The 13,482-nt window shown below is 42.6% G+C and overlaps 1 protein-coding gene and 3 non-coding genes across 6 annotated transcripts; all 4 read left to right on the top strand.

Moving 5' to 3' along the window:
* The first annotated feature begins 980 nt into the window (after window positions 1–980).
* Window positions 981–11,843, top strand: LOC110521194 (small VCP interacting protein). Of its 3 annotated transcripts, XM_036968648.1 has the most exons (8): window positions 981–1,043; window positions 1,441–1,504; window positions 2,032–2,082; window positions 4,263–4,379; window positions 5,221–5,526; window positions 9,972–10,053; window positions 10,278–10,353; window positions 10,592–11,843. In XM_036968648.1, exons 1-5 carry the CDS (start codon window positions 1,021–1,023, stop codon window positions 5,233–5,235), a joined length of 270 nt encoding a protein of 89 aa, XP_036824543.1. In that variant the 5' UTR covers window positions 981–1,020; the 3' UTR covers window positions 5,236–5,526; window positions 9,972–10,053; window positions 10,278–10,353; window positions 10,592–11,843. The 3 variants fall into 3 exon arrangements, 2 of the variants coding, with proteins under 2 accessions (XP_036824543.1, XP_036824544.1); XM_036968649.1 differs by lacking the exon at window positions 981–1,043 and having other exon boundaries at window positions 1,050–1,504; XR_002473089.2 differs by lacking the exons at window positions 981–1,043; window positions 1,441–1,504; window positions 2,032–2,082; window positions 4,263–4,379; window positions 5,221–5,526 and adding an exon at window positions 9,293–9,443.
* On the top strand, window positions 9,764–9,833 carry LOC118945918. The gene has a single exon (XR_005041071.1). It is a non-coding gene; the product is annotated as a small nucleolar RNA SNORD38 (small nucleolar RNA).
* LOC118945922 lies at window positions 10,094–10,182 on the top strand. The gene has a single exon (XR_005041075.1). It is a non-coding gene; the product is annotated as a small nucleolar RNA SNORD60 (small nucleolar RNA).
* On the top strand, window positions 10,423–10,511 carry LOC118945920. Its single transcript, XR_005041073.1, has one exon. It is a non-coding gene; the product is annotated as a small nucleolar RNA SNORD60 (small nucleolar RNA).
* Window positions 11,844–13,482: the final 1,639 nt, after the last annotated feature.

The raw sequence follows: 13,482 nt of genomic DNA, 5'->3' as shown, positions 1-13,482 counted from the left end.
AACAATACTATTAATCTAACGAATAAACATGAAATGAAATATGCTTCCTTGAAGCGGAGTCGGACCACTGTCTTCTCTTCCAACAGACACACTGACTAGCGCACGGGCTTTTGACATGTTAAGTTTAGCTGTATTCATGGGTGGGGTTTGAAATGCGATTGGTTATGGTTCTCACAGTATGCTGTAATAAAACGTCTATTGATTATATTGATTGGGAGAATGGTGAACTCTGTGTAGAAAATGCTACTCAAGCAGGGATACGCTGATCCAAGATGACCAAAAAGTGAGCATATAATGCAAATAATATAATTTTTATGGACTATTTCGCGACATTATACAAGAGTCGGAAACATATATCTAGATTGCATCTATATGTCAATGAATTAAACACATTAAGCTGTTAATGTCATGATATTATATTTTCCAGGATATACTATTGTAAAGAACATGTACAGTAGTTCAACAAATTATACTTGTTTTTTTCTCAATTTTTATTGATTTGAAGTTAACACTTTACATGAACAGCACTCGGTGAGATCGTATTATAATTATTATAATTCCTAATTATATGGTACATCCTCTCTAGCTCCCAAATAATGTTGCAAGGGAATGCCATTTCATGAGCAACATTAGGTCCCATTATGGAGAACATGGTCATGGTTTGAAACTAGGACTACATCATTTAATTTGTTTACAAATTAAAGAGTTTCCTATGATAAAAACATAGAAAATGGGGTAGTTTGTTGGCTATGATAATGAAACCAATACTATTCCATTCGTTTTGAATTGATTTTTGCTGCACACCAGCCCCAATGGAAATGGTTGCGTTCCAGGTATATTTTAATTTATGTTTTACAGTATAGCTGCGCACATGAACAGATCTCACAAGCGCTGCAAAGGTGCGACCTGTCACATTTGGGTAACGTCCACTCCTCACCACACGATGGCAGTCGTGTGCACCACAGTTTCTCTCACGCCTGACCGGACTAAGGGGGGTTGTTTCAGATCACAACGTTTTCTATGGGTGCAACGCAAACGCAAAGGTGGGAGTCATGGGCCCAGTTCTTGTATGTCCTGGAACATAGCCCATATTCTGTGTTTACAGAATTAGGTCATCTTTTTTTCTCCGCTGTCTTTCAAATTGAACGTTTTTTTTTTCTCTCCAAATGACGCGTCGTTTCAACAAAAGGTTATTTTGGATAAATAGTAGTTAGTTAGCAATACAACTAGTTAGCAACTGCTTAGTTATAGTAGCTAGTAGTAAGCTCGTAGATTTAGCACAAGCGGGAATGGCTAGTTAGTTAGCTTCGTCGATATGCATAAAAGAAGCTAGGCAATTTTGCTAGTTGTAGTTGAGTTTTTTTATTTTATTTTTTATTCTAGTCAACTAGCGAGCAAACATTCAAAACGGATACTAACAAATTGATTGCCTTGCTCAAGTATGGGGATGTGCTTGCCGTGCCTTGGTGGAGCTGGAGACGACGTGGTACCGACACCAGACCCAGTAAGTTAACTAGCAAAACTACAAACTATCCTTGTTAATTATTACATGTTCATTAGCTAGCTACTCTGGGTGTACCCATTTTCTGTCCTTCGATCAACCTAACTAGTGCTATCTAGGTGTGCCAGAGTGTTGGTTATTGACAGTAAACATAGCTAGCGAGGTATCTACACATTTTTATTCTTCCATGTTTACCTTACCAGACTAGCTCCCAAGTTTCAGACCCGCCCCTATCTGGTTATAGCCTGGGTACCAGTCTGTTTGTGCCAGTGTGCCCCTCCTTGTCATTCCTGTTACCAAACATAACCTGGTCCCAGATGTGTTTGTTCATGTCAACTTGGTTACATTATTCTGCTAAGATATATTATTTTTGACAACGTCTCTCCCCGTGTTATGGAAGTTATATGAATGATAACTGTAATGCTCATTACCCTCTTCCAATAGTTTGAAACCACAGATATCCTATAAATCCCTTATCTATGTAATTCTATGATTGAAACACTCAACATCATGTTCTGCTTCATTCACAGGAGACGAGGAGACGTCAGCTAGCAGAGGCAGCTGAGAAGAGACAGAAAGAGGTATGACTGGTTTTGACAAGTGTTCACGACACCCATATAGCCTAGGCCTACACTGTTACACTAAGGGCTGGTTTCCCGGATACAGATTAAGCCTAGTCCTGGAGAATCTCCATTGAAAGTGCTTTTCAGTCCAGGACTAGGCTTCATTTGTGTTTGGGAAACCAGCCCTATATAACCTACACATGGTGGTCCTTTGTGACTTAGTTGGATTAGCATGTGGTGAGGTTGTGGGTTCATTACCCACCGGGATCCTATACACATACCTTTGTATGCACTCACTGTACCATAAAAAATCACTTAGGATGAAAGTATCTGCTAAGTATCACACTGGATACTGCCACTGGCCAGTCAGTCTCAGCAGCCAGCCACTCTCCCTGCCTTCTTATTAATGGAGTTTACTGAGACAGAGTGGAGCCTACCGTTGATTTGTCACATACACAGGATACAGCAGGTGTAAACGGTACAGTGAAATGCCTAGCTGCAAGCTCTCCTCAACAGTGCAGTACAGAGATCAACAATAATCAAACGTCAAATCAAAAATAGAACAAGCGATGTAAAAGGAGTATCATGGCAATAAGAATAATAACTTATTGTGGTAGAATGTGTAGACAATAGGATATATTATATATAATAGGATATATTATAGACAATATGATATATTATAGACAATATGATATATTATAGACAATATGATATATTATAGACAATAGGATATATTATAGACAATATGATATATTATAGACAATATGATATATTATAGACAATATGATATATTATAGACAATATGATATATTATAGACAATATGATATATTATGTACAATATGATATATTATAGACAATAGGATATATTATAGACAATATTATATATTATGTACAATATTATAGACAATATGATATATTATATACAATATGATATATTATATACATTAGGACTGTGCTATGTCAAGTATACATGAAACATGGGACACAACGCTTTACATGTTGCGTTTATATTTATGTTCAAGTGCTAGAGGTGTCACTACAGACCCTGGTTCGATTCTGGGCTGTATCACAACCGGCCGTGATCGGGAGTCCCATAGTGTGGCGCACAATTGGCCCAGCGTCGTCTGGGTTAGGGGAGGGTTTGGCCGGGTGGGGGGGGTTAGGCCGTCATTGTAAAGTAAGAATTAGTTCTTAACTGACTTGCCTAGTTAAAGGTTAAATGAACTAAAAAAATACACGTCAAGTATGGCTTATTTACAAGTAATAAAGTGAATTGTGAGAAGGCAGAGAGAAGGTAAACCCAGTGGACCTATCCTTTAAATAGTTTTCACACTATTGTTCTGACCCAAACCCTACTGTGCTGACTCCAATCTTTTTCCAGCACAGTTCCAGCAGCTACGATGGATGTGCTGTGTGAGCAGCTCGGCTCGATTAGGCTATATCGTGTGAAAAGGGTAGCTTATATAACTAGAGACTTTAACCGAGAAATCCAATCTTTGTCGTTTGTATCCTTGTTGCAAGGCTACTAAAGTCTCATCAATCACTGTTTAGACTGGTGGGTATTTTTTTACTGTGACACAAATTCTTCAGTCAAAGCCAATTGTTTCCAACAAATAAAACATATCGGCCTATTTAAAGCACCCGGGTGAGTATGAGGAGAATGTCTGAGCTCATCTCTTGGATTCTCTGGCATCTTCCACCCCTCCCCACATATACACCACCCACCCCCTTCTCCCTCCCTCCCACACCCCCCCCCCTTCTCCCTTCTCCCCCCCCACCCCCAGTCTCCCCCCCAACACCACCACCCACCCCCTGTCTCGCCCCCATACACCACCACCCACCCCCTGTCTCCCCCCCACCACCCACCCCCTTCTCCTCCCCACACACTACCACCCACCCCATCTCCCCCCCACACACCACCACCACCACCCCCCCGTCTCCCCCCCACACACCACCCACACCGTCTCCCCCCCACACACCTCCACCCACCCTCGTCTCCCCAACACACCACCACCCACCCCCCTTCTCCCCCCACACACCACCACCTCCCCCACACCTGTCTCCCCCCCCACACTACCACCCACCCCCTTCTCCCACACACCACCACCAGCTCAGCATTATTTTTGCAACCCTTCCATTTGAGAGGCAACCAATGTCTTTAGCCAGCTGCCATTCTGACTTCCCCATCTCCTCTTAGACAACCTACAGGGGTGTCAAAAACCCAGAAGCAGTTGAGAGAAAGAAAAAGAAACAGGAGGAGATGAACAAACAAGAGATGACCACGTCTCCGTCTGGAGGGGGAGGAGGGCTGAAGGTGGGTTCTTTCATCTAGGACACAGATTAGGTGATGTCTGGAGGGGGAGGGGGAGGAGGGCTGAAGGTGGGTCCTTTCATCTAGAACACAGATTAGGTGATGTCTGGAGGGAGACGATGGGGGCTGAAGGTGGGTCCTTTAATGTAGAACATAGATTAGGTGATGTCTGGAGAGGGAGGAGGGCTGAAGGTGGGTCCTTTCATCTAGGACACAGATTAGGTGATGTCTGGAGGAGGAGGAGGGCTGAAGGTGGGTCCTTTCATCTAGGACACAGATTAGGTGATGTCTGGAGGAGGAGGAGGGCTGAAGGTGGGTCCTTTCATCTAGGACACAGATTAGGTGATGTCTGGAGGAGGGCTGAAGGTGGGTCCTTTCATCTAGGACACAGATTAGGTGATGTCTGGAGGGGGAGGAGGAGGGCTGAAGGTGGGTCCTTTCATCTAGAACACAGATTAGGTGATGTCTGGAGGGGGAGGAGGAGGGCTGAAGGTGGGTCCTTTCATCTAGGACACAGATTAGGTGATGTCTGGAGGGGGAGGAGGAGGGCTGAAGGTGGGTCCTTTCATCTAGAACACAGATTAGGTGATGTCTGGAGGGGGAGGAGGAGGAGGGCTGAAGGTGGGTCCTTTCATCTAGGACACAGATTAGGTGATGTCTGGAGATGCATTGTAACTGCTGGTTGATGCTCAGTTGGAGCCGTAGAAATGTTTTCTCACAATATTTTACATATATATTTATGTCTACAAAATAGGAACTTCATACAGGCAATATACTGTTAATTGCTGTGGTCATTCCTATTCAATAACAAAATTCACTTTTTTTTCCCCCCTTCTGTCTGTAGTGGCAGGTGGGCTAAAGATCGACAGACATGGAGAGATGTATGAAAGTCTCAATCTACACTGAGGTTCAGTCAACAACATGAAGAGTATTGGTACCAGTTGACTTGAAAATGCCTTTTTGGCTGTCTGTCCTTCTAAAAATGTTTTATTTTAAATACAAGCTTTTTCAGAGGCAGTAGGATAGTTTGCCATGCTTCGCCTTGGTATAAAGAAAGGCTCTGCTGCTCGATGTTGGCCGTGTGTACCGCAGTACATGCCTCCCCTAATGCCAAGATGTACAAGAGATCTGGATCTTTGGAACGGACAGGGTGACTATGACACAGCTATGAGTAGCATACAGTATACACGCTCACAGTACATCTATAAACTGTACCAGGCGTCTTGCCACTCACTTTCTCTGCTCTTTCCCCCTTTCGCTCTCTCTCTCCATCTACTAGTCCTCTTGCCCTCTCTCTCTCCCCTTCTCTTGCTCTCTCTCTCTCTCTCTCTCACCCCTTCTCTTGCTCTCTCTCTCACCCCTTCTCTTGCTCTCTCTCTCACCCCTTCTCTTGCCCTCTCTCTCACCCGTTCTCTTTCTCTCTCTCTCTCTCACCCCTTCGATTGCCCTCTCTCTCACCCCTTCTCTTGCTCTCTCTCTCACCCCTTCTCTTGCTCTCTCTCTCACCCCTTCTCTTGCCCTCTCTCTCACCCGTTCTCTTTCTCTCTCTCTCTCTCACCCCTTCGATTGCCCTCTCTCTCACCCCTTCTCTTGCTCTCTCTCACCCCTTCTCTTGCTCTCTCTCTCACCCCTTCTCTTACCCTCTCTCTCACCCCTTCTCTTACCCTCTCTCTCACCCCTTCTCTTACCCTCTCTCTCACCCCTTCTCTTACCCTCTCTCTCACCCCTTCTCTTACCCTCTCTCTCACCCCTTCTCTTACCCTCTCTCTCACCCCTTCTCTTACCCTCTCTCTCACCCCTTCTCTTACCCTCTCTCTCACCCCTTCTCTTACCCTCTCTCTCACCCCTTCTCTTACCCTCTCTCTCACCCCTTCTCTTACCCTCTCTCTCACCCCTTCTCTTACCCTCTCTCTCACCCCTTCTCTTACCCTCTCTCTCACCCCTTCTCTTACCCTCTCTCTCACCCCTTCTCTTACCCTCTCTCTCTCTCCTTCTCTTGCTCTCTCTCTCTCACCTCTTCTCTTACCCTCTCTCTCACCCCTTCTCTTGCTCTCTCTCTCACCCCTTCTCTTACCCTCTCTCTCACCCCTTCTCTTACCCTCTCTCTCACCCCTTCTCTTGCTCTCTCTCTCTCACCCCTTCTTCTCTTGCTCTCTCTACATTTCTCTCTCTTTCTCTGCCATTTCAACTTTGCAGATTTTATACCATTTTGCTTACTGCTTTTGTAATTTTTTTCTAACATTTAAAACATTTTAAAGAATGTTCTCATTCTTGTGACAGTTTTATATGATAGATTTCTCCTAAAAAAAAAAAGATATATATATATATGCTACCAAGTCCTTAATGTTCAACATAGGCCTAGATGATCCATAAAACATTTTCTATTGTATATCAGTGTGGAAAATTAGCTACATTTTTATATAACTACTTATGAACCACATTTGAATGCCGTTTTAGAGTTCATTCACCAACACTATTCAATTGACATTTGACTTTGAGGTTTGGTTTTCCTATTGTCTGTGCAATAGAAGTTATTTGCTCCACGTTAGTATCGGTTTGTAATGTACGGAGGATATTTATCTTGATCTCTGCTTTATTTAAGTATTATTGAAATTGTTGACAGATTGACGTGTTGTATGAGGTAGTTGGCTGTATCTCGTAGATTTAGAGGTTCCCCCCCCACCCCCCCCCATTTCAACCTGTGCATGAACAGTAATATTGTTTATGCGTTCTGTCGGTACGATGGTAACAAATAGGACTTGAGTCTATTTTTTTTGCCTACTGGCCTTACCTGTCGACCACAATGAGATACCACAATGAAATGGAAGGAAAGAAGCATGCCTGAACTAGCAGGTCGCTAGTGTGTACTTGATGAAGTATTGACTTTTTACCTGCCTTGCTTTGTACTCGAGTGCTTTTCCTCCCTGTTCCCTTACTGCTTCAAGTGCTCTTGCCATTTTGAGGGGCATGAAGTCACGCCAATGTAATTTTGTAGAAATAAAAGACTCTTGTTGACACTTTCTCTCTGTGGGGTTTTTGGTATAAAAAAAAAATGGACCAGTTACATTGCATCCATCTTGGAACATAATGTACTTCCTGTGATGATCACTTATCAGGTGACAGTGCATTGTAACCTGATCACCACATTCTTATCGGCAGACTCGACAGCCTTTGTTTCTCAAATGACTGCCTCGCCTGGTTCACCAACTACTTCTCAGATAGAGTTCAGTGTGTCAAATCGGAGGGCCTGTAGTCGGACCTCTGGCAGTAGTCTCTATGGGGGTGCCACAGGGTTCAATTCTCGGGCCGACTCTCTTCTCTGTATACATCAATGATGTCGCTCTTGCTGCGGGTGATTCCCTGATCCACCTCTACGCAGACAACATCATTCTGTATACTTCTGGCCCTTATTTGGACACTGTGTTAACTGACCTCCAGGCGAGCTTCAATGCCATACAACTCTCCTTCCGTGGCCTCCAACTGCTCTTAAATGCAAGTAAAACTAAATGCATGCTCTTCAACCGATCGCTGCCCGCACCTGCCTGTCCAGCATCACTACTCTGGACGGTTCTGACTTAGAATATGTGGACAACTACAAATACCTAGTTGTCTGGTTAGACTGTAAACTCTCCTTCCAGACTCACATTAAGCATCTCCAATCCAACATTAAATCCAGAATTGGCTTCCTGTTTCCGATCCTTGACTTCAGCGATGTCATTTACAAAATAGCCTCCAACACTCTACTCAACAAATTGGCAGCAGTCTATCACAGTGCCATCTGTCACCAAAGCCCCATATACCGCCCACCACTGCGACCTGTACGCTTTTGTTGGCTGGCCCTCACTTCATACTCGTCGTCAAACCCACTGGCTCCAGGTCATCTACAAGTCTTTGCTAGGTAAAGCCCCGACCTTATCTCAGCTCACTGGTCACCATAGCAGCACCCACCCGTAGCACGCGCTCCAGCAGGTATATTTCACTGGTCACCCCCAAAGCCAATTCCTACTTTGGCTGTCCTTTCCTTCCAGTTCTCTGCTACCAATGACTGCAACGAACTGCAAAAATCACTGAAGCTGGAGACTCATATCTCCCACACTAGCTTTAAGCACCAGCTGTCAGAGCAGCTCACAGATCACTGCACCTGTACATACCCCATCCAACTACCTCATCCCCATATTGTTATTTATTTTGCTCCTTTGCACCCCAGTATCTCTACTTGCACACTCATCTTCTGTGCATCTATCACTCCATTGTTTAATTGCTATATTGTAATTACTTTGCCACTATGGCCTATTTTTTGCCTTAACTCCCTTATCTTACCTCATTTACACACACTGTATATAGACTTTTTATTTTTCTATTGTGTTATTGACTGTATGTTTGTTTATCCCACGTGTAACTCTGTGTTGTTGTTTGTGTCGCACTGTTTTGCTTTATCTTGGCCAGGTCGCAGTTGTAAATGAGAACTTGTTCTCAACTAGCATACCTGATTAAATAAAGGTTAAATAAAATAAAATAAATCGTTTTTAGCAGTACTGCTAATAAGCTCTATGGGTCAGTACTGGATCCCAATGTGTTTATGATGGTTATCGTTAGGTAGGAATTCAGCATTATCATTAAAAACATATTTCATTGTTGACTTCCATTCGAATGGAAGTCATCTCTTTGGTAAAAAAATAATTTTAAAAAAGCTTAAGAAATGGTCAGGGACAAACCCTTCACTGTACATACGGTTTGAGCTAGACATGATGATGACAGTTTTTAAAGTTGCTCGCCATAAAATAAATATTCGTGGGATTTGTAGTCCTTGTAGTACAGATCGTTCTGTCTGATCTACGGGAGCCTCTCTAGCTCAGAACTACAGATGAATAATTGGCTGAATATCCGGCGTACGCGCCAGACAGGAAAACAGCCCTATAAATAGTCTGCTCTTCCCTTGTTCGCTCTTTCACTGAGTTAAGACGTCTGTCGGAAGCATTATGGCTATCATCATTATAAAACTAGGTTATATTTGGCATCCGGACAGAAAATGCAATACATCCGTCATAAAATGATAAGCTACCTTTGGTGAGTAATCATTTGCAGACTTGTTGAGCCTAGTTTTGTCATTTATTTTCGCTGCACATAGTTTGCTACAAGATGGCTAACGTTAGCTATTTTGGCTTACGACTCTTCCAATTAGTAATTTCGTGGAAGAATACGTTACCTATGTTAACTAGCTAATGTTTAAAGTAAATTACATGCCAACCGGTATAAACTAAACTTCGAAGTTAAAAGGTTTAACGTTAATTAACATTACCCTAGCTAGTGCCACGTGGGTCCATAGTGCGCTAATGTAAAAACATTTTTTTCTACACCGCACAACGTTTTAGTTATTATCTTTGGTCTTTCTATGAAGATAACTTTGTCCAGTTCTGCTACTGAATGATGGTGATCGATATTAGTGACTCTGAGAAAGACCTGGGTTTTTATAACTCGTATTAGTTAACCAGTTAGCTAGTTGGCCCGGTCCTGAACAAAACTTTAGTTAACAACTGCATGATAAATTGTCTCAAACTACCATTTGTCGTGTCAGTAACAGGTGTTGTATTTCAGGGGATCTGTAATGAGGGTGATTTTCGGTCTACAGAGGCGGCTGTAGGAAGTCCGTGATGTGATGGCAGCTTCATGTCGTCAGGTGAGTCTCTTAATAACACATGGTCAGGTTTAAGGAGCAGAGCCAGTGATGACAAAACTAAAATAACTTTTCTGACACCTCGTATGAGAGCTGGTAACAGCCTTTGATTCTAACTCCACTCTGAGGCTCTTGTTAGTTACCATCTATGTGACAGTAGGGTATTATGTGACTTACAGTGGTATTACTGGTGAGGTATTCATCTTTCTCAACCTTTCTCCCAACAGGAGTTGGGTGCTCAGTGCTGCAGTCTGGTTGGTCAATCTGAGACCATGTGACCGGCAGTGATCCATCGGCCCTCTGGTAAACAACCCCTCTTACTGCTCAGACACTACTTTGTCTTCTAGTGATTGTTGGTGTATAGTAGCAGTGAGCCAGTGATGACAAAACTAAAATAACTTTTCTGACACCTCGTATGAGAGCTGGTAACAGCCTCTGATTCTAACTCCACTCTGAGGCTCTGATACTAACTATGTATTGGTGTTACTGTAGCCTAGGTGATGTTTTGGATCTACGCTGACCAAGTATTCCTCTGTTTCAGGTTCCATAGACGGGAGGGGCTTCCCACATACTCCCAACATGTCAAGGGGAGATTACTGCCCACAGCTAGTGTTATCCAATATATGTGCTATGTATCAAACTAAGCATTGTATGTGGGCCAAATCATGAGCTAAATCTTGTAGTGAATCTGGAGATTGGCCAAATTCAAGAGACTAGACTGGTTTAACCCTGGATTGTAAAACTGAAATGGTACATTTAATGATTTAACAGCAGCTGGGGTGGTGAGGTCTGTCTGTAACGCTGCTCTGGTTTCTTGATGATCAATTTGTTTAGGCCCTAGTTTTAGCACACCTGGGCTACAGTCCAAACACTTAAGACGCACCCTACCCCCTTCAGCCCTCATCAAGTGGACACTTCTGATAACCTATAATGATGATCAATGTTGCGATTTAGCGAGTTGTTACAATTTCTTGGTGTCCCTAGATTGTTAAACTGAGATGGTGTAACGGTAGCTAAGATGGGGAGGGCTGTCTGGGATAAGGCGCTGCGTTCCGATCCACAAAACAATTACTACGGGCTAGTTTTATCACACCTGAATTACTGCCCAGTTATATCTTAAAGTGCCACAAAGGACAGGCAAATTAGTTGGGCAAGTACTGCCGCCCCTTAAAGGGGTACTTCAGTCTTTATTTTTAATGATGCCTTTTATTTACTTCTCCAGTCTGACCTCATGGATATCAGTTTGGTCTGCATCCAGTTTGAAGGAAGTAGCCAGCTATTGCTTATAGCGTTAGCAGATACCATAGACATCTTCATTTCGCTAACGCTGACAATTGTGCCAGTTAGCCACTTCATTTCAAACTAGATGCAGAGACATAAATGGTATTGAGGTCATCTGACTCTGGAAGTAGACAACAGAGCCCAGTTGTCAAAAGCCTACAGTTACAATGTACTCATCGCCCCTCCCTCTGCTTGCCCTACCTATAAACTCCCGAGTGGTGCACCTGTCTTAAGGTGCTGGAGACCTCACTACAGACACCCTGGTTTGAATCTAGGCTGTATCACAACCGGCCGTGATCGGAAATCCCTTAGGGCGTCGTCCGGGTTTGGCCTGTGTGGGCCGTCATTGTAAATAAGAATTTGTTCTTAAGGGACTTCCCTACTTCATTAAAAAAATACGTATTTAAGTGTACCCTACAACTGGTGTCGGCAACAGTATGGTTGATCTCCAGTGTGGAGACTGGTGTTCAGTTGTAATATTTTTATGATGTCAATAAAGTTTTATAACATTTGTTCTAGTACTTTGTGTGAATGACATTGACACTGGATTAGTTTCTAGTTGGTTCATAGTTCTAATGCAACTCCGCCTGTATGATCCATCACTGCTATCCATGCTGTCTCTGTAATAGTGGCCATTCGCAGTACTGATTTATCAATAGGGATATGTAAAGTAACACACTCACTCGTATGTTTGCCAGCCGGCTCTAGCAATTTGTCTGGGAATGTTACATGAACACTTGTCAGTGGTTAAAATAGACTTGACACAATGGATGTGTTCTAAGAATCAATCCTAATGACGTTCCGATCAAAGAGGACGTTCTAAATTAGTCTAATCCTTTAGTCTTCGCTTCAAACAGAATAGAGCTGAAAAGAACTGGTGCATTGTAGGAATTATTTTTTTTCTTACAGAGAAATGTTTAAACACCTTTTGTGTATGGCTGTTAACATTGCGACTTGTAATATGCCACTATAGTATTTAACTTAGTTGATTACCATTGGTGTAGCGCTTTGGTCAAAGCGACAGGATTTGTGGTTTTACTTAATTTGCTGTGCTGGTCAACGATTTATAACGTTGACCTTGATCTAGTCATACATTGTGGCCCGAGCCTATGGAAGTTCAACGTGTAGCTAGATCTGTCATGCTAATGTTTACTAGCTGGCCTGGTGTAAGTACTTTAGCCAAGTAGCCTAGGACAAGAAATTGAAAGTGTGTACTGTTTGACAGAGCGATAAGACTTTAGGGAAAGGCAACATGAAAGAGGATATCATTGGCATTTCACAGCAAGTAGGGTAAGTTAATATTCCTTCCACTTGCACTCACACAAACCTAAAAGCTTAAAAATCTAATTATAAAATTCACTGAATACATTACATGAAACAATACTACCAAGCCGCAGCTCGATACTAGTCAGAAAACGGATACTATATCCTCGTTGGGGTGGGATCCGTAGCGGTACGTGGGTCACGCCACTCCAGGTGAAAGAAGGCTGTATTATGACCTATGTGTTGTACCCTATATTAGCATTTTCACACTTTATATCCAAATTGTAAACGATCTAAATATGTGTGTAAATCAATGTTGCTTAGATTTGGATATGAGGTGTGAATGTTAATATACACTACCGGCCAAAGGTTTGGAAACCTACTCATACAAGGTTTGGAAACCTCATTTTTTTTTACTATTGTACATTGTAGAGTTTTTATTTTACCTTTAACTAGGCAAGTCGGTAAAGAACAAATTCTTATTTTCAGTGACGGCCTAGGAACAGTGGGGCAGAACGACAGATTTGTACCTTGTCAGCTCGGAGATTTGAACTTGCAACCTTTTGGTTACTAGTGCTCTAACCACTAGGCTACGCTGTGAAGACAGCAAATCTATGAAATAACACACATGGAATCATGTAGTAACAAAAAAAAGTGTTAAACAAATCAAAATATATTTTATATTTGAGATTCTTCAAACTTCAAAACCCTTTGCATTGATGACCGCTTTGCACACTCTTGGCATTCTCTCAACCAGCTTCATAAGGTTGTCACCTGGAATGCATTTCAATTAACAGGTGTGCCTTGTTAAAAGTTAATTTGTGGAATTTCTTTACTTAATGTGTTTGAGCCAATCAGTTGTGTTGTGACAACGTAGGGGGGTATACA

Source organism: Oncorhynchus mykiss, chromosome 30 (assembly GCF_013265735.2).
Source record: "Oncorhynchus mykiss isolate Arlee chromosome 30, USDA_OmykA_1.1, whole genome shotgun sequence".
Lineage (NCBI taxonomy): Eukaryota > Metazoa > Chordata > Actinopteri > Salmoniformes > Salmonidae > Oncorhynchus > Oncorhynchus mykiss.
This window is presented reverse-complemented; position numbering and strand designations above follow the sequence as displayed.

Excerpts from the sequence above, each read along its gene's own strand:
- LOC110521194 (XM_036968648.1), top strand. The coding sequence starts at position 1,021 with ATGGGTGCAACGCAAACGCAAAG. Across the intron at positions 1,044-1,440 it reads GGTGCAACGCAAACGCAAAG|TATGGGGATGTGCTTGCCGT; the intron begins GTGGGAGTCATG and ends GCCTTGCTCAAG. Across the intron at positions 2,083-4,262 it reads CTGAGAAGAGACAGAAAGAG|ACAACCTACAGGGGTGTCAA; the intron begins GTATGACTGGTT and ends ATCTCCTCTTAG.